Below are 19,385 nucleotides of genomic sequence, written 5' to 3'. Positions count from 1 at the left end.
TATGGCCCTAAAAAGACAAAACGAAAAAAGCAAAAAAAAAAAAAATTTATTTTCTTTAGCTTACTTTATTGTAAATACTTATGGTATATAATAATAATCAACCACTTATGTTATTGGAAAGGCTTCTGATCAACAGTAGGCTATTAGTAATTAAGTTTTGGGGAAGTCAAAAGTTATAACCTAATTTGGTTTTTTTGGCTGTGCCCGGCCATACAGAAATTTCCAGGTCAGGGACTGAAACTGTACCACAGCTGCAGCCTGAGCCACAGCAGTGACCACAGCAGATCCTTCCCCACTGTGCCACCAGGGAAATCCTATACTCCAGTTTTTGAACTGTACAGGTGGCAGCACCTCCAAACCCCACATTGTTCAAGAGTTAACTTTATTATTATTCCCTTATATAATATAAAAAAGACTCCATTTTGTTCCAGTAAAGGGAGTCTTTTTTTTCTTTCTTTCTTTCTTTTTTTTTTTTTTATCAGCTTCTTCTCTCACTCAGCCTGATCTGAACTTAAACTCTATGTCATTTTGGGAAGTATTTACTACCTATCTATATGTTCATCAAGTTAACTTTCTCCATTCTTTTTTTTTTTTTTTTTTTTACTTTTTAGGGCCACACTCCCAGCACATATGGAGGTTCCCAGGCTAGAGGTTGAATCAGAACTACAGATGCTGGCCTATACCACAGCCACATCAATGCAAGATCTGAGTCTGTGACCTCTGCCACAGCTCATGGCAACGCCAGATCCTTAACCCACTGAACAAGGCCCAGGATCGAACCTGCAACCTCATGGTTCCTAGTTGGATTGGTTTCTGCTGCACCACAATGGGAACTCCAACTTTTTCCATTCTGAAAAAAAAAACTTTCCATCGTAACTTTCTTACTAATTTAGCAGATCTAAAAACAGTTGTTCTGAATCTATAAAAATGAGGCACACACTTAATCAAAGAAACATGTTTAAAAACAGTGTGACTTGATGAGCCTAAATTGTGCTTTCCTTAAGAGAGGGAAACAAGGATGTTTTCCTTTCATTTATGTATCACTGATGTCTACATATTCCTAGTTTTCAATGACTGCCTTCTTCCCCCATCCATTTAGAAAGGTCAGGGAGTAGGGTACAAAGCGACTGGGATGGGAAGAGGTATTCAGTGCCCTGGAGGCCAGTGTCGTGAATGCCCTGTGTTCAGAGACAGCTTTGAATAACAACTCATTGCCTTACTCCAAAGGTCGATAGTCTCCCTTGGAGAAAGACTGACTGACATGATTTGTTTCACTGAGCAAATATGTATTGTTTGCCCTCTAGAAAGGTTGTGTACTCAAATGTAATTTGGTAGGTATGACTCTGGAGCTACACACTGTAGGTTCCTAGCAACGTGAAGAAAGTTATACCACTTGATACACTCTGTGACTTTCCCAACCATAGCCAAATTGTAATTAGTATGCTTTGCTTCTCAAATCTAACCACCAACACTTTCACATCAAAAATGTTAAGGTGCAAGAGGACCAGCAGTGTCTTGGGAGCACTGGGATGCAAGTTGGATCCTTGGCCCTTCGTTGCCACAGCTCTGGCGTAGGTCGCAACTGTGGCTTGGATCTGACCCCTGGCCCAGGAACTCCATATGCTAAAAATGGCTAAAAAATAAAAAAAAAAAAGTTTATTAAAATGCACATGGCCTTACCCCTACCCTGGCAACTATAAAAAGCGAACCAAATAGACACATTTTCGGTCCCCTTGGAAATCTACACCTCCTATGTTTATGAACTTCATATTAAATTATACAAAGATGACTACGCTATTACCCAGTTTGGCTTTAAAGTTTAGAACTTTAAAGACAAAAAAAGGGGTGGGGGGAGTTCCTGCTGTGGCTCAGTGGTAATGAACCTGACTAGTATCCATAAGATGTGGGTTGGATCCTTGGCCTCTCAGTGGGTTAAGGATGCAGTGTTGCTGTGAGCTGTGGTGTAGGCCAGCAGATGCAACTCCAATTAGACCCCTGACCTGGGAACTTCCATATGCCGCAGGTGCCACCCTAAAAAGACTAAAACAAAAACAAAACCCTTCAGAAGTTTAAATGTGATTTGACATTTAACCATGAAGAAAATAGGAAATTGGTATACTATTTTCCCATAGGAAAAAAAGTTTCTTCTAAAATATTTATTTATTTAACAATATATGTATGTATGTATTTTGAAAGCAAAAAAAAAAAAAAATCTTTTTAATCCTTCCTTTTCAAAACAAGTATTTTATCGTTGCCTTCTTTCAAAAGTAGTTTACTTTAAATTCACTAGGTGGCAGTAGCACTCTGCTTCCACAAGCGTGTATAGTATTGGTAGGAGCAGTATTCTAAGTAAAAGTGTAGTTCTGAGATTTCTGAGGTATTCTAATCTTGTTTTATATGAATAAGTATCTCTGAATAATATTTTCACATCAGTCTAGATGTGTATTCGGAGAAGATGAGTGACCAGTACATGCTTGCACCTTCTATTCTAGAGCTGGGTGTACAACGGTTTCAGTATTACATTGAAATAGAATGGGTTCCCATTGTGGCTCAGCGGGTTAAGAACCTGACTAATATCCCTGAGGATGTGGGTTCAATTCCTGGCCTCGCTCAGTGGGTTAAGGATCCGGCATTTCCCTGACCTGTGGTGTAGGTTGCCGATGCAGCTCAGATCCTGGGTTGATGTGGCCGTGGCATAGGTGGGCAGCTGTAGCTCCAATTTGACCCCTAGGCTGGGAACTTCCATATGCTGTGGGTGTGGCCCTAAAAAAATCAAATTAAATTAAAATATAAGACTTTTAAAAGTTGTATTATACTTGGCTAAACATCATTTTTATGACCATATAACTGCCTCATTTCCTTTCTCTTTGTTATTCTTGAATTTTGAACATTTTGAGGCTTTCTGACCACTTGGATACATTTCACAAAATTTATTTTCTTTGTAGAATGGAGACCTACCATACTTAAGTTGTAGTAGTTACAGGATTTTTCATTTCATCTCATCCATATGCTCCATAGTTGATATCAAGTCTTACGATTTTCTATGGATTGTACAATATGACAGTAAAATTCGGATATTAAATAATGCTGTGCTAAATGGATTACCTCTTTTTTTCCTTCACAACTCCATGTAATAAATATTATATTTATCCTTCTTTTCAGATAAGGATATTGAGGCATGAAGAGGTTAAGTAACATGCCCAAGATGACAAAAGTGTTCTAACTCTGGAACCTACACTCTTAACCCATTCACTAGTTTTACTACTCAGAAATCTAAAGTAGATAGATTTTTTTCTTTCTCCATCTCTTTCACCCATGGACAATGAAATGAAAATTCAGTGCAAGCTTTGGTTATTGTCTATGTGGTATGTGCTCTTGATTCTAAAGGCACAAAGTATTAGAAAAAAAATGGGAGAGGTAAAAAAAATAACACTTCTTCCTTACCTTTCTCCAAAAAAGGAATATACAGTTCTTAGACCTTGAACGTGAGGTTAATTAACTATAAAATTAGGTAGCAAACCTAAGTTGTTATATTTATACCTGAGTCATAATGTATTAGAGTTCATCTCATGGTGCTTTTTAAGTGGAATTCTGGGCTCAATAACTTCTACGAGGTGTCTTCCAATTCCATAATTCTATGATTCTAAGAACTGTGTTTCAGAACTCTGAAGGAGATTCTATTGGATCCACTTTAGGGGAATTTTTTTTTTTAATAAAATGCTACCTGCGTATTATCAATAAGCTACTATTAATGAATATTAAATAATTTCTCTGTGTATGTTGATTATTCCCAGAAAGTGCCTTACAATTATTAGCTACCATTCATTAGGGAATAATTTCTAAAAGTATGATGCAGTCAGTGTCTGCAGTGAAGAGCAAAGACCAAATCTGTTTGGTTAACACCCACCTCATTACCCAGAGTATGTGAATATTTAATCTTTTTATCCCCCTGAGAGTAATATATGCACTCTTGAAGGCATTAATTCCTTCAGACTTGTGGGCTTCACTGAATGCACTAAAGCAAGAATTCTAAATGAGCCCATCCTGGTCTGAAATTTAACTTTAGCTTCTAGAAACTCCTGGCCTTTCCATAGAAATAGCTCTTCTATGAGATATTTGGACTTAGAGGTCTTGATTCTCTCGTATTGTAAATAGTGCATAAATTCGCAAATATACCATCATGGGGTAGGGAAGTGTGTGCAAAAGTATCTTGAGACTTGTCAGATTCCTCCTTATTTTCCAAATGAAGTGTCATAGATAATGTCATTGACCTAAACCAAGAGTAAGCTAAAACCCTCCGTTCCAGGGATTTTTGTAGTATATATATATACTTATTATTTTGTTAGAAGGGTATTTATTATTAGGGTATACCCTTATTATTAGAAGGGTATTTCCCCACTTTTTCATTTCTTATTGCATCTTTAGTTTTTTTTGCCTTTTTTTTTTTGCTTTTTAGGGCTGCATCCACGGTATATGAGGTTCCCAGGCCAGGGGTCCAATTGGAGCTACATCAGATCCAAGCCATATCTGCAATCTATACCACAGGTCACGGCAATGCTGGATACTTAACCCACTGAGCAAGGCCAGGGATCGAACCCGCAACCTCATGGTTCCTAGTCACATTTGTTTCTGCTGTGCCATGATGGGAACTCCAGCATCTTTAGATTTTTCTGCAAGTAAGCTTGGATGTGTGCGATGGTAGTGGGAAACTTGGTGCTGATTGAAGGGTAGATTTTGTATAATTAAATATAAACGAATAGAAAGAGAGATGGAAAAATTAAGGGAAAGTATGAGAGAAGAAGAAAGTTTTGCTGTAACCTGGCAAGTTCTGAATTAGAGGCCAGGATACACAAAGTGGAGAAGTGTGGTGCCAGCTTTCCCTCAGCTTGGTTTTAGAATCATTCGATACCAGTCACATTGTCTGTTTCTAGAACAGGATGGAGTAAATGCGAGGGAAAGGCAGTCATTGGGTTTTTCATCAGCACAGTAGTTACATATATGAGGAGTCTGTCCCCCAGAGCTCCTTCTCCAGCTGAAATACCCTGATCTTGCCTGGTATTGGGTCTTACCATACTCCTTTTCTACTCTTTTTCCAGAAGTGGAAAGTACACACAATACGTCCACCACAGTGATGCTTTGCAGGGTTTGGTTTTGCGTTTTGAAATTGCTGTAACTAGGAGTAAAGACAAAGCCAACGCGCGCCTCTTACCTGGTTCCTGAAGCCTTTCTGAGTACACAGTCATCGCTTTGTATTTTACATTTACCTAGGTGGGATGCATTTATAATTTCTAGTTTGAGTTTCACTGTGTCAGCTTTGTCACTGACTTCCGTGCCTTTTATTAATCACAGTGAAGGTTTCACTCATAAATTCCAAGCAAAACTCTGTTTCTGTCTGAATTGCCACAAGAAAGACAGAGTCAGCTGACCAGAGCTGAGCTGCAAGCCTGAGATAACTGGAATGGGGTGTATTTGGGAGATTACCCAGAGTGGAAAGCCAGTAGTGTTTCAAATCCAAGAGTTGGTGCCAAAGAGACCAGATGCAAACTCAAAATTCAGGGTGTGAGAGCCAAGAGTCAGGAATGCAAGAACATTTGAGGTTAGAGCCATCGAGAACAATTGAGGCAGATCTGGATAGAATGATTTTCAAGAATACTATTGGTTGTCTATGGCCAGAAGGAGGTGGTATGTAGGTAAGTTAGCATTGACCATCCCACACCATTCAGTTCAAATTAGAGACTGTGCAAGCTATGGAGAGAGATGAGAGGAAGGAAGAGTGGGGAAATGTGGAAGAGCTTAGGGGGCCTAGACTTGGATGTCTTGAGTGTTAGGATTCTGTTATTCTGTTGCATTCTGTAGATCTAGATTAAATACTTTGTGATATAAAATAATAATTCTAAGAAACATTTTTAATGTTGTCCCTCTAGCTTGTTACATTATTACTTTACTCCAAGATAAGTAGAACAGAGAAATGTGTATACTTGATTTCATTAATAGCAAAAAATTGTTCGTGGATTTAAATTCCAGAGAAAAATAGGTCTTTTCAACAGGTGTACCTGAAGGACTGTACCACAAGGTGGTGCTCACCCATTTAAGTCATGCTGATTTTCAAAAAGTTTCCTTAGTGGTCTAAATTTTTTAACCTAAAACATGAGATGTTATTTAGATATTTCTCTATTTTGCATCTTTTCTTTCAGTTCAAGTTTTCTTAGAAACAAAATATAGTGGGTTTTTAACTTAAAGCTATCTGGTTAACATTCCTCTTTTTTGGAGGAAAAAAAAACCCCAGCAATTCCACTTTTGTTTTGCTTTAAAGATCTTTTATTACATAATTCTTGATATGATAAGTCACTTAAAATATGCTTTTCTCCTATGTTCATCTTTTCCTTTCATTTCCTTTAAACTCAAGACGGTGCAGCATAAGCTAGCAGAATTAAAAACACACATTTGTGTAACCAGAGCTTTTGTGGACAGCTGTCTCCAGCTGCATGAAACGAAACGTCTGGAGTCTGCCGCTGCTTCCATGGCAAAATATTGGTATGCATGCTATAGTAATTAAAATGTGGTGTTTGCACAGGCTGTTATGGAATTCTTCCAGCTTGAAACTCAGCCTTGAGGGTCTTAAAGAAGAAGGCAGAGTAAATGAAAACAATCAGTAAGAACCAGCTTTTTAAAAAATACTGAAAGGTCCCACCAAGCCTATTTATAAAGTGCTGAAACTTACTCAAGTCATTTTTTTAACTTTTGGTTTGTTATTGAAAATAAAATATTAAGAGACTAAAGTAGGATGACTGATTATGTCATCCAATAAATGGTTTAATTTCAAATTATCTGTAGAGTGGCAGTATAGCGAGATCAAAAAAGAACAGTAATACTTACAGTCCTGAGAGTCCCAATTCTTTTATTAAATAATCGTAATTAAATTTAATTCTTTCTGGGCCAATATTTTGATACTTATGAAATGAGTAGATTTGAAAAGATTTTTCGTTTGAGATGTTTTCCAGGAGTTCCCATCCTGGCTCATCAGAAATGAATCTGACTAGTATCCCTGAGGTCACAGGTTTGATCCCTGGCCTCACTCAGTTGGTTAAAGCTGTGGTGTAGGTCACAGATGCGGCTCAGAGCCCATGATGCTGTGGCTTTAGGCTGGCAGCTACAACTCCTAGCCTGGGAACCTCCATATGCCTTGGGTGCGGCCCTAGGAAGGCGCCCCCCGCCCAAAAAAATGTTTTCCAGATCTGAGAAAAATTTATGAAGAGTTGACTATCCAATCAAAAGTTGTCCATTTCTATTAAGTAAAAGGAAAAAAGTGTTCTATAGAACAATTTTTATTTGTATTAAAGGTGACTAGCAGTGATAGTAAAGATGAGTTAATTGAAAAAAGACCCCTGTAAGGCTTTTGTGTATTTTAGATGCAAGAACATAGTTTAAATCAGATCCTGGAAGTGGGTTTCGTTTCCTCTGTTTTAAAAACAAACATTCTCACATCTCATTAGTCCAAAAATAACTTAGAAAAAATTCCTGTCATTATTCATTAACTTTTGTTCAGTTCAATTAGAGGTAGAATGGGGAAATATGCAGAATAGGACTTTATGTAATGATTCCAAAATAATTAAGCTGCCAGGTTGAAACTTACACTTTAGGGGGAGACATTTTATATTTGCATTTACAGTGATTTTCTTTGACTAGTGGGAAGAAGTATAAAAAAAATTTAGTTAAGATATTTTTGGAAAAAGAGATATTTTGATAGCTGTAGGCCTTATTGTTCTTTGAAAATACCAAGTTTGTAGACATATTGGTATTTCACATTAGACCAGAGGAAGCAACTAGTTATACCCAGTACATTTTTCATTAAAATACTTGCCAAATACAAAATTTATAGAATTCCAAATATTATTGACCCCTGAGTCTTGTCTGTCAATCATTATATTGTTACTGTATTTCTCAGGAACATCCTGACCTGTCCTATGGCTTGAGTTTAAAACTATTTTACATAGGATAAAGTGTCTGTGCTCACTTTTGCTTTATATTTACCACTGTTGAAAAGTTAGTTGGAAAGATTTTGAACTAACCTGTACTTTATGTTGAGATGAATAAAATTTCTGTCAGTTATTATATGGATTTTTAACAATAGTTAAAATTATAATAAGATCAGAAAATAATATTTCTCAAGCACCTCATATATATATATGTGTATATATGTATACATGCATACTTGAGAAATAATAAATAATCAAATAATATTTAATAAGATTCCTGTATGATAGTATATACTTTAATAGTGGACTATCCTCTTAGGCTTTCAATTTTACTTTCAGTTTATTTCTGAAAACCCTAAAAAAATATTTTTTCACAGGCACTAAAATTCAGAATTGTAACCTTTGGGTAGGAAGTGACATATTTGAAGAAAAAAAAAACATACTACACAAGGCAAAAGATAACAAATGGCTGTATCATTATACAGTTAACTTAGCTCATATAGATAATCTAAATAAATTAGACCAAATTCAAGTTTTTACCTTTGCAGACTTAAAGTAACCAAAACCTAATAAATAGTTTAAGCTTTCTACATTTTGTTTCTAGACTTAACAAAAAACCCAGTCAGAAATATAGTTGATGAAGAAAGTATTTGCTATGTGTAAATTCTCCTAAGATTTATTTTACATGTAGTTTATATCAATCTTCTCTGGTGGACTAACATGCCTAATTTTAATTGTTCAGTAAACGTATGCATTTAAACAGTCATAAATAGTTCGATAAATGTATGCGTTTAAAATCATAATTTGTTTCCTGATTGTAAAGTGCTGCATGAAAATTCATTTCAGATGTTCCTTTTCTGCCTTTTATCTTGGCCATCTAGGGCATCTGAGTTACAAAACAGCGTGGCTTATGACTGTGTGCAGCTGCACGGAGGTTGGGGATACATGTGGGAGTACCCCATTGCCAGGTGAGTATGCCTGTTTTGTTACACTGCTGAATGGTGTGAAGACAAGGGGAATTTCTTTAACTGTCCTTTGCACATTGAGTAAGGCGAGGAGGTGCAAAACCTTGCATTTTTCAACTGACTATGGAATGTTTTTAAGTGGGTAGACCAGCTTCATGTGATCAGCTCACCACTAGGATTTTATTTTGTTTAAAAAAAGTGAAGATAAGGAGTTCCCATTGTGGGTCAGTGGTAGTGATCACAACTAGTATCCGTGAGGATGTGGGTTTGATCCCTGGCCCCGCTCAGTGGGTTATGGATCCAGCATTGTTGTGAGCTGTGGTGTAGGTCAAAGACATGGCTAGGATCTGATGTTGCGGTGGCTGTGGTGTAAGCTGGCAGCTGCAGCTCTGATTCGACCCCTAGCCTGGAACTTCCATATGCCATGAGTACAGCCCTAAAAAATGACCAAAAAAAGTGAAGATAAACTTTGGCCTACAATATTCAAACACCTTCTTCCATTTATCTTAGATACATGTGTTTTTGATTGCAACAGGACAGAGTCCTAAAAATAGCATTGCTATGGGAGTTCCTGTTGTGGCTTAGGGGTAACAAACCCAACTAGTATCCACAAGGATGCAGTTTCAATCCGTGGCCTTAGTGGGTTAAGGATCTGGCATTTCCATGAGCTGTGGTGTAGGTCACAGATGTGGCTAGAATCTGGCTTTGCTATCGCTGTGGTGTAGGCCAGGAGCTGCAGCTCCAATTCGACCCCTAGCCTGGGAACTTCCACCTGGTGTGACTGCAGCCCTAAAAAGAAAAAAAAGGAAAAAAAAGTAGCATTGCTAGTTCAAAAGTATGCATATTTTAATGCATTTCAAGATCATTTCCTCCAGTTTGTAGCAACTTAAACAAAAGTCTGACAATGACTTCTCCTAAGCTGCAAGTGTTATTGCCTTTTAAACTTTGTGCTAATCTAATGGGTAATAAATATGTTATTATTCTTCCTTTAATTTGCATTGACTATCAATTGTTTTGGTTTGGTTTTGGTTTTATTTTACTGTGGCGAAAACATTTAACTTGAGATCTACCCTCTTCACAAAATTATAAGTGTACCATACAGTATTGTTAACTCTAGGTACAATGTTTACAGCAGATCTCTGGAAATTATTCATCTTACATAACTGAAACTTTGTGTTCATTGATTAGTAACTCCTCCCCCCCCCCCCCCCGCCCCCTTAGCTCCTGGCACCCACTATTCCTCTTTAAGCCTATGAATCTGAGTATTTTAGGTTCTTCATATAGGTGGACTCATGTAGTATTTGTCCTGCTATGACTGGCTTATTTTACTCAGCAGAATGTCCTCAAGGTTCATGTAGGTTATGACATATTATAGAATTTTCTTCCATTGCAGGCTGAATAGTATCCCATTGCTTGTTATACTACAGTTTCATTATCCATTCATCTGTCCATGACATATGGGTTGTTTCCACATCTTGGTTATTGTTAACAATCCTGCAGACAAAATGTGAGCACTAGTATCAGTTGAAGTCTTATTTTTTTTTTCCTTTGGTCTTTTTAGGGCTGTATCCGTAGCATATGAAAGTGCCCAGGCTAGGGGTTGAATTGGAGCTACAGCTGCCTGCCTATGCCACAGCCACAGCAATGCAGGATCCAAGCCGCATCTGTGAGCTGCACCACAGCTCATGGCAACACCAGATCCCCAACCCACTGGGCGAGGCCAAGGATTGAACCTGCATCCTCATGGATACTAGGCAGATTCTTAACCCCCTGAGCTACAATGGGAACTCCCTCAGTTGGAAGTGTCGAATTAAATTCTTTTGAATAAATACCTAGAAGTGGGACTTCTGGATCATGTGACAGTTCTGTTTAGTTTTTTGAGGAACTTCCATTCTGTTTTTTTTTTAGCAGCTACCATGCATCACTTATACATTCCCTCCAACAGTGTGCCAGTATTGCAATTTCTCCACATCCTCGACAATACTTATCTTTTGTATGTTTTTTGGTTAATAGCTATCCCAAAAGGTGTGAGATGATATCTCATTGTGGTTTTGATTTGTATTTCCCTGGTGATTAGTGACTGAGCCTTGTTTTCATATACCTATTGGTTGTCTGTATGTCTCTTAAATCAGAAAAAAAGTAGGCATAACAGAAAAATTAACCTGCGTATGAAAATGACCTAAGTTGTCCTATCTTAAATTTTTTATTATTTATTTTTCTCTAAAAACACATCAGGAGTTCCTTGGTGGCTCAGCACATTCAGGATCTGGCATGGTCACTGCTGTGGCTCTGATTTGATCTCTGGCCTGGGAACTTCTGCATGCCTCGGGTGCAGCCAAAAAAAAAAAAAGAAAAAGAAAAAGAAAAGAAAAGAAAAAAGAAATAGAAACAAAAGTATTATTTTTTTCTAAGTGGAATATACATTTCCTACAAATTAAAATAAACTAAATACAGCTTTTTTGTTATATTACATGTGAGTTTGTCAACAGGCAGCAAGCATCCTCTTCCATATTTCTTCCTCCATCTCTATAATTTCTTCTTTCCCTCTTCCTGTGGTCTTTCGCTTCAATTGTCTCCCCTTGGCATTTCTCCTCAGCATTCTAGAAAATACATGTTTCCTTCTATTTGGCAATATTTTCAGTTTATAAAATTATCCTGAGGAAGTTTTTGCTACATAGAGAGAACATTAATTTATTTCTGGATCTGAGAATGAGAGTGCTCTGGGCTTCTAAAAACTTCTTATACTTTTAATCTAAATACAGAGTATCTAGAGGGAAAAATTTTCAAACCAGTATTTAAATTTACTTTCATATTCATCCTTTTGGCAAGCATAATTGTAAACTTTGATATGTTTATAGTGACTTAATGAGGAAAATAAACACCTTACTCTCAAGGTCTGTTAAGAACCGAAGCTCCAGCATAGATATAATTTACTAATTTTCTGTGGCCACTGAACAGGTCAGAAAGCTTTAATCTCGGGGCAGATGTAATTTATAATTTTTTATAAAAGCCCAGCAACACGTAGGGTTTTTTTCCCTTCCTTTGGAATGTAAGCATGAAGTAGGTAAATGATTTCCTTTTCTTTATCAATCCTTGGACTTAGATTTTGGTATATCCTTTCAGAACTACTTCAAGCAGGCCTGAGTCAAAAGCAGATTTTTTTTTTCTTTATATGAAATGAGAAAAAAACACTGAGTTACACTATCACAGATTAAATCATTGCTGGCATTTTTCCTGTGTGTTTTCATGGTTTATTCACAGTGTTAATCCATCTTATTTACAATGCTAAGAAAGTAAAATAATAATGAACATTTATGTTTTTCTACTTTGTGCTATTATAACTGCTGCTGGGAATGTAGACAAATAGTGGCTCAGTGCTTGTCTAGTTATGGTTTAGTTTCTAAGAAAAGCACATTAGATGAAAAGGAGTCAGCCATCTACATGGTCCAAGATTAGAATGGAGCCTAAGTCCTGGTCTCTGTGTTCTCAGAGGCAGTTCCTTCAGGTCAGCGGCAAGCAAAAATTGTAGCTTGATGGCTTATTTAAAACCTCTAGTTTCAATTTGAGAGGCTTATATTGCCTTTCAGAAATCATAAGTCCCTTTTTGGCCAGTTTGTTAGTTTGAAGAGTATATGAACTTTTAAACTAGACTGCTTGGAGTTCCCATTGTGGCTCAGCAGTAACGAACCCGATTGGTATCCATGAGGACGTGGGTTCAATCCCTGGCCTCATTCAGTGGGTTAAGGATCCGGCATTGCCATGAGCTGTGGTGTAGGTGGCAGATGCACTTGGATCCCGCATTGCTGTGGCTATGGTGTAGGCTGGCAGCTGTAGCTCCCATTCGACCCCTAGTCTGAGTACTAACTTATGCCACGGATAAGGCCCTAAAAATAAAAAATAAATGAATAAATTAGACTGCTATTTTTCTCCCCAAAGACATAGGGAGGGAACTTTTCATAACATAATGTGCGAGTAGTAGATAATATCAAAAAAGCTAATTAGTTATATTAGATGGTATCTGTATGAAGTGTACAGACTGTGATGTGATAGAAAAAAATCATTCTGTGTTTTTTATATCCTCAGATTAAGCTTTATTTTGTGTGTGTCTGTGTGTGTTGCTGAGTCTTGGCTTCACAGAGTTACTGAGTTTGCTTTTTTGTTTTGTTTTATTTGTTTAAAAATAACTAGTCTTAAGCATATGAGTTTATTTCAGTCTTACTCATTAGGCTTGGACTATGAGAAGTGAGGATTTCTCACTTTTAGATTTTGCCAGTTCAAGACTTGTCTGTGTTGCTGGGAAAAGCAGCCTGAGATACAGAGCTTTATCATTGTGTGGTTAAACATTCCTTCTGCTGCTTTCTCTGTTAATTTTAGTTGATGACTGAGTTTAATTAGTAACCTATAAAAATATCTGCTGGTCTCTGTCAAAGTTCCATTGGAACTTTTTTAATGTGAAAAAAAAAAAAAATAGGCCCAACCTCATCCAAAAAGTTCTAAAAGCATTGAGATTGCTGAAGGCGGCTGAAATGCCAGGTAGATTCTCTAAATGGAAGTGCTAGATTTTGTGGGCAAAAATGGAATCCTTTCAAAAGAAAAAATATATTTGAAAACGCACATCTCTAGATTTCAAGTTTCATCAGAAAGTAGGTATTGAGACACAAAAATTCCCTTGTAACACAATAAATCAAATCAATGAATATTTGCTGAGTACTGACTGTTTGCAAGGTACTGTGATGAATATGGACAAGGATAAGTCCAGAACTGGTCTTGTTCCTAGAGAGCTGGCATATTTAATTTGTCCCCAAAATTAAATTTTTAAAAATCCAGATTTAATGCTTGAAAAAAATGCCTTTGAATTGTCTTCTAGTAAAGTCCAAAGCTCAGTAACTAATCCTGCATGCCTGGGCCAATGAAAATATTGAGATATAATAATAATAATAATAATAATAAAGATACTTGCCAAAGTAGCAGGATACCAACATTTTTCAGTCCAAGCTGCCAATGATCTGTTATGTGACCATTAAAGAGCAACCATTACTTAGTATATGTATTTATTAACTTTTCTGCACCTCAGTTCTTTTATCTGAAAAACAATAATAATATTTATTTTTCCCAATCCCAGAGTAGAGGGGATAAAATGAGATAAGAAAAGGTAAGAACAGCTATATAGTATATGGTTGCTGTTATCACTACCAAAAATGAATTCCTTTTTGGTTTTTTATGGCAGTATATTCAGCTACTGAGTATTTTAACTTCATACGTTACTGGGATGACAATTAATCATTCCCCAAAAGTAAGTTACTTGTTAACTTTGTGAAGTAATATTTCCTGAAGCATCAGTTTCTGCTCCCGGTAGCAGCAGTAGTGATGAGAATCTAAAGGATGTTAGAAACTGCATAGTTAGAAACTGCACTTTCTTTCTCTCTTTTGTTTTTTATAAAACCAGTAGATTTCAATTTTGGAGGCGCACATTAAAAGTAACAAAATGTCAAGACATTCCATGCACTTCTAAATCTAAAATGGCCCCGTTGGGAATGTTATTATGTATACTGAATTTTATAAAACTAAATCAAAAGAAACATACTTATGTTATTTTGAATTTGTAGGCTCTTCAAGCAAACTAAAACAGAGCTATACAGATGATCAGTATCTTAACAAATTTTATAATTTTACCAATCTAGGATGAATAGCATACTGAAAAAAAAAGTAATTTATGAAGAACTTTTATTGTTTGGATGTCATTTAAAATAATATTTACCTGGTTAGACAATTATTTCTAATAATTTTTGTTTATGCATTCATCCATCTTCTTATTTATACAGAGCTTATGTGGATGCCCGAGTTCAGCCAATCTATGGTGGTACCAATGAAATAATGAAGGAGCTGATTGCAAGAGAGATCGTCCATGACAAGTAGACATCTGCCCACATCCTGGAATCCTATTACAACTAATCTGGGTTTAGATCTACTTAAGCTAAAATACAACCTGGAAAGGGAGGGAACACTAAACATGTTTTTATATGCTCTTGCTATGGAGAAAGAAATCAAATATAGATAAAAGATGAACACAGTGGAACAAGAAATCTTTGCATCCAAAGATTCTAAAATTTTCTAATATTAAGGTTTAACTTTTAATTTTTTTACATCTAAAAGGCAAAGATTTTCTGATGAAGCCTAGTCCTTCATTTTCCCCTAAAGTTCTAAAAGCATGTAATGCTTAGATCTTTAAAATTGAGACAGAAATAATTTTGTTCTTATACTGTAACATCATTAATATTTACAACACATTCTCTTTGAAAGGTAAAAATAAATATAATTCATAATGCAAAATAACTTTAGTTTTCTTTTGTTCCAAATTTCACAGAACTGTGGTTTTTTCCACCCCACCCGAAGCCTGTTTTTAAGCAATGGAACAGTTTTTTCAAACCAAAGCTTATGCAGAGTCCTTGTGAAATCCTGATGTATGAAGAGCTGTTCTGGTTAAGGCAGGAAGTCTTCCTACCTTACAGCCCTGGAACCCCTGGTACTCAGCTAAGCATTTACCTAACCCTGACTGGAGAGTGTCATTGCTGCTCTCAACTACAGACGTGGGGTTTCAACAGATTTCCATCCCAGTTTAATACTAGGAGAACACAGAATAATCCATCACCCTTTAGTTTCAAGATATTGGGGAGTTCCCGTCATGGCCCAGGATCTGACTAGGAACCATGGGGTGCAGGTTCGATCCCTGGCCTTGCTCAGTAGGTTAAGGATCTGGCGTTGCCCAGATCCTGTGCTGCTCTGGCATAGGCCGGTGGCTACAGCTCCAATTAGACCCCTAGTCTGGGAACCTCCATATGCCTCGGGTGTGGCCCTAAAAAAGACCAAAAAAAAAAAAAAAAAAAGATATTGATGTATTTTGTACATATCAAAGCAGTGATTTTTGGAGTTCCCATTGTGGTGTAGACAGAATAAATCTGACTAGTATCCATGAGGATGGGGGTTCTATCCCTAGCCTTGCTCAGTGGGCTATGGATCTAATGTTGCTGTGAGCTGTGGTGTAGGTTGCAGACACAGCTCGGATCCTGCATTGCCATGGCTGTGGCATAGGTTGGTAGCTGTAGCTCTGATTCGACCCCTAGCCTGGGAGCTTCCATAAGCTTTGGGTACAGCCCTAAAAAAGCAAAATGAAATGAAGTGAAATGAAATAAATAATATAGGAAAGTAAGGGAGTTTCTGTTGTGGCTCAGCATGTTATGAACCCAACTAGTATCTGTGAGGAGGCAGGTTCAACCCCTGGCCTTGCTCTGGGTTAAGGATCCTGCATTGCTATGGCCCTAAAAAGCAAAAAAATTAAAATAAAATAGGAAAGTGAAGGAATTCCCTTGGTGGCACAACGGATTAAGGATCAGCATTGTCACTGCTATAGCTCAGGTGCAGTTGTGATACATGTTCAATCTCTGGCCCCAGAACTTTGGCATTTGGCATGCCACAGGTGCAGTCAAAAAACAAACAAACACTAAAATAAGAAAGTGAGGAAATGACATTTGACATTTGATTTGAGACTTTAATTATTATCAAAAAAGAAACCATTGATTTGTAAACTGCTAGCATTTTACTTCTTGTTTTTCTTTGCACATATTGATGAGAGTGAATAAAATATTTTTTGTTTGTTTGTTTGTTTTTGTTTTTTAGGGACTCACCACCCGTGCCATATGGAGGTTCTCAGGCTAGGGGTCAAATCAGAGCTGCAGCTGCTGGCCTACACCACAGCCACAGCAATGCGGGACCCAAGCCGCACCTGCCACCTACACCACAGCTTGTGCCAACACCAGATCCTCAACCCACTGAGCAAGGCCAGGAATCAAATCTGCATCCTCATGGATACTAGACGAGTTCGTTCATCACTAAGTCATGACGGAAACTCCTAAAGTAGTTTTTTGTTGTTGTTGTTGTTGTTGTTGCTATTTCTTGGGCCGCTCCCGCGGCATATGGAGGTTCCCAGGCTAGGGGTCGAATCGGAGCTGTAGCCACCGGCCTACACCAGAGCCACAGCAACGCGGGATCCGAGCCGCGTCTGCAACCTACACCACAGCTCATGGCAACGCTGGATCGTTAACCCACTGAGCAAGGGCAGGGACCGAACCTGCAACCTCATGGTTCCTAGTTGGATTCGTTAACCACTGCACCACAACAGGAACTCCTCCTAAAGTAGTTTTTAAATAGAAATAAATAGACATATTCTTGTTCAACTTCGAAAACTAAACATTTTATTTGGTGTTGTGGGTGTTACATGGTTTTAATGCAGTATTACAACTGGGTAGAGCAGAGAGAAGAGAGAATACTGATCCCTTTTTATCCTAGTCTTGCATACCTTTGATTTATTCTTGGGTAGAAGTTTGTCTCATTACCAGCTTGCATTCTTGCTCATTAAACACCATGCAAAATGAATTAAAATAAATTTTTATCAGCTATTACTGTATTTGCAGCTTTCACCTCATTTTTACTACCAGGAGATGATAGAGAACTAGGCAAGACCAACCACTCCCTTTCCCCACCCCAGCCCTTTCCCAATCTTAAAGAAAACTATATTTGGCGAATATAACATCTGTAGGATAAAAAGTAAATTTACATAGTAGGAGATGTCAACTATGCAGAGGGGAACAGACCTAGGTTTGAATGATGACTCTACTATTTATTAGCCATTGGACCTTGGACAAATTATTTTTCTCAGGTTCTTTCAGGTGCAAATGACAAAGAAACCCAGTTCAAACCAACTTAAACAAAAGCTTGAGTGTGCTAGCTAAAATGGATTGTGGAGCAGCAGATTTATGAAGAACATTCCTTAACTTGATAAAGGTTATTGACCAAAAACTGACCAACATAATGCTTAACTGGAAAACCTTTGAAGGAGCCTGTAAAATCAAGAATAACACAAGGATATCTACTATTTAACCACTTATACAGTCTAAAGAATTATAAGAACTCATCTCTCAAGGGCATGATTCTGGGGTTTAGAACTGCCCACACTTAGGCTACATTCTCTTATTTTTACTTTTCTTTGCAATTTGTCCTAATGAATGTTGCAGAGCAATTTTATTACAGGGCCTGTAAAAATGACCTTGGGCTGCTCCAGGCCTACATCCTTCAGCACAATGTCATTAGAAAAGTGAGGGGAAAGTGTCCTATGATTGACAGTCCTATCAGGAACACACAGACGGGGGAAAGCAGTTCAGGAAGCAGAGAATGATATCATCAAAAGAAAGGGAACACCAGGCAGACCTAAATCACACTCACTCAAGTCCACCAGAGCTAGGAATAGGTTCTTATAATTTTTATGTATCAGAAAGTGAAAGGATTTATAAAGTGGAATATTTTCTTGGAATGATCTCGGGATGTTTTCTCTCTCTTCTAAGCTGATTGTTTATCTTGAAAACTCCAAGGCTTCTGCACCTCCCTGCCCTCAAAGAAGCAAGTTGAGCTTAAAGCAGAAAGCAAAACGGAATTCAAAATGTGTTCCTTAACCTTTTATTTGGTTTTCATTTTAAATAGCTAATCTTTGTGTTTTGCCTGTGCGGCTTTGATTGTTGTTCCCTACGGAAGGAATTTATCATCTGTATTTCACACAGTGCTAAGTGCTCAAGAAACGATAAATAATAATAATGCTCAAAAAGAAGAGCACGGACCAACACAGCAAGAAAGCTACACTATGTAAATAATTAATGTGAATCAAAAAGCCTGAGTAATTCTGGTTTGGGGCTGAGATTTTTAGAATTATAATTACTGCCATAAAATTATTTTTGCTCTTTTTTTCTTTGATGGTATCATTGAAAATGACAATGCATAAAAGAAGTTGTTTTGATTTGCTGTCTTAAAATCTAACTGCAAATCTTTACTAATCTAGTAATTTTAGTAGTTTACTGCTCAAGGTATAAGATTTCTAGGACACTGGGTTTTTTTCTTATGTCAGTATTATTTTTGGCGCACACAGCATTTATTTGTTTATAGAGTCATTAGAAAGATTTGACATTGAGATGGAAGCCAACTATAGGCCTATCATGTCTACTTCTTTAAAATAAATGTTGAAAAGAAGTTCTTTATTTTTGAAATCTCATTTCCATGAAAAATTTTAAGGAAAAAACTGCAGAAAAATTCAAACACACTCAAAATAGTGAAGATAGTGTAATGAACTTCTGGCTTCAACATTTGCCAATGTATCTCCCTCATTTTTTCTCAATAATTTTGAAGCAAATCCCTCTTAATCCTATTTCACATACATATATTTCAGAATATGTATCTAACTGATGAAGTTATATAACCACAAGACCATTATAATTCAAAAGCTTAAATTTAACATGTAGTTCCAAAGTAACAGTAAAATATTTCTTGGTTGTATCAAGAATGTCTTTTGTAGTTAGTTTATTCAAAGTAGGATCCAAAGTCCACAAATTGAATTTTTTGGTAT

At 37.1% G+C, this 19,385-nt stretch overlaps 2 protein-coding genes across 3 annotated transcripts in view; both read left to right on the top strand.

Moving 5' to 3' along the window:
* ACADL (acyl-CoA dehydrogenase long chain) overlaps positions 1–15,271 on the top strand; it is a 33,982-nt gene extending 18,711 nt beyond the window's left edge. Inside the window, exons 9-11 of one of the 2 annotated variants that reach the window (XR_014828819.1) lie at positions 5,097–6,534; positions 8,858–8,944; positions 14,764–15,271. Coding sequence is in view for 1 of the 2 variants with exons in the window: in NM_213897.1 (NP_999062.1) it covers positions 6,407–6,534; positions 8,858–8,944; positions 14,764–14,857 (309 nt within the window). In the remaining variant the exon portion in view is untranslated. 2 annotated transcript variants of the gene reach the window in all.
* The window catches only part of KANSL1L (KAT8 regulatory NSL complex subunit 1 like), a 579,301-nt gene that overhangs the window by 367,479 nt on the left and 192,437 nt on the right, over positions 1–19,385 (top strand). The gene's annotated exons all lie outside the window — the stretch shown is intronic.

The sequence above is a fragment of the Sus scrofa genome, chromosome 15 (genome assembly GCF_054392235.1).
Source record: "Sus scrofa isolate SSC_HxYL_T2T_F1_AM1 chromosome 15, Sscrofa_HxYL_maternal_Yorkshire_Landrace_v2.0, whole genome shotgun sequence".
Classification (NCBI taxonomy): Eukaryota; Metazoa; Chordata; class Mammalia; order Artiodactyla; family Suidae; genus Sus; species Sus scrofa.
Note: the sequence above shows the minus strand (reverse complement) of the source record. Positions and strands in the feature narration are given on the sequence as shown.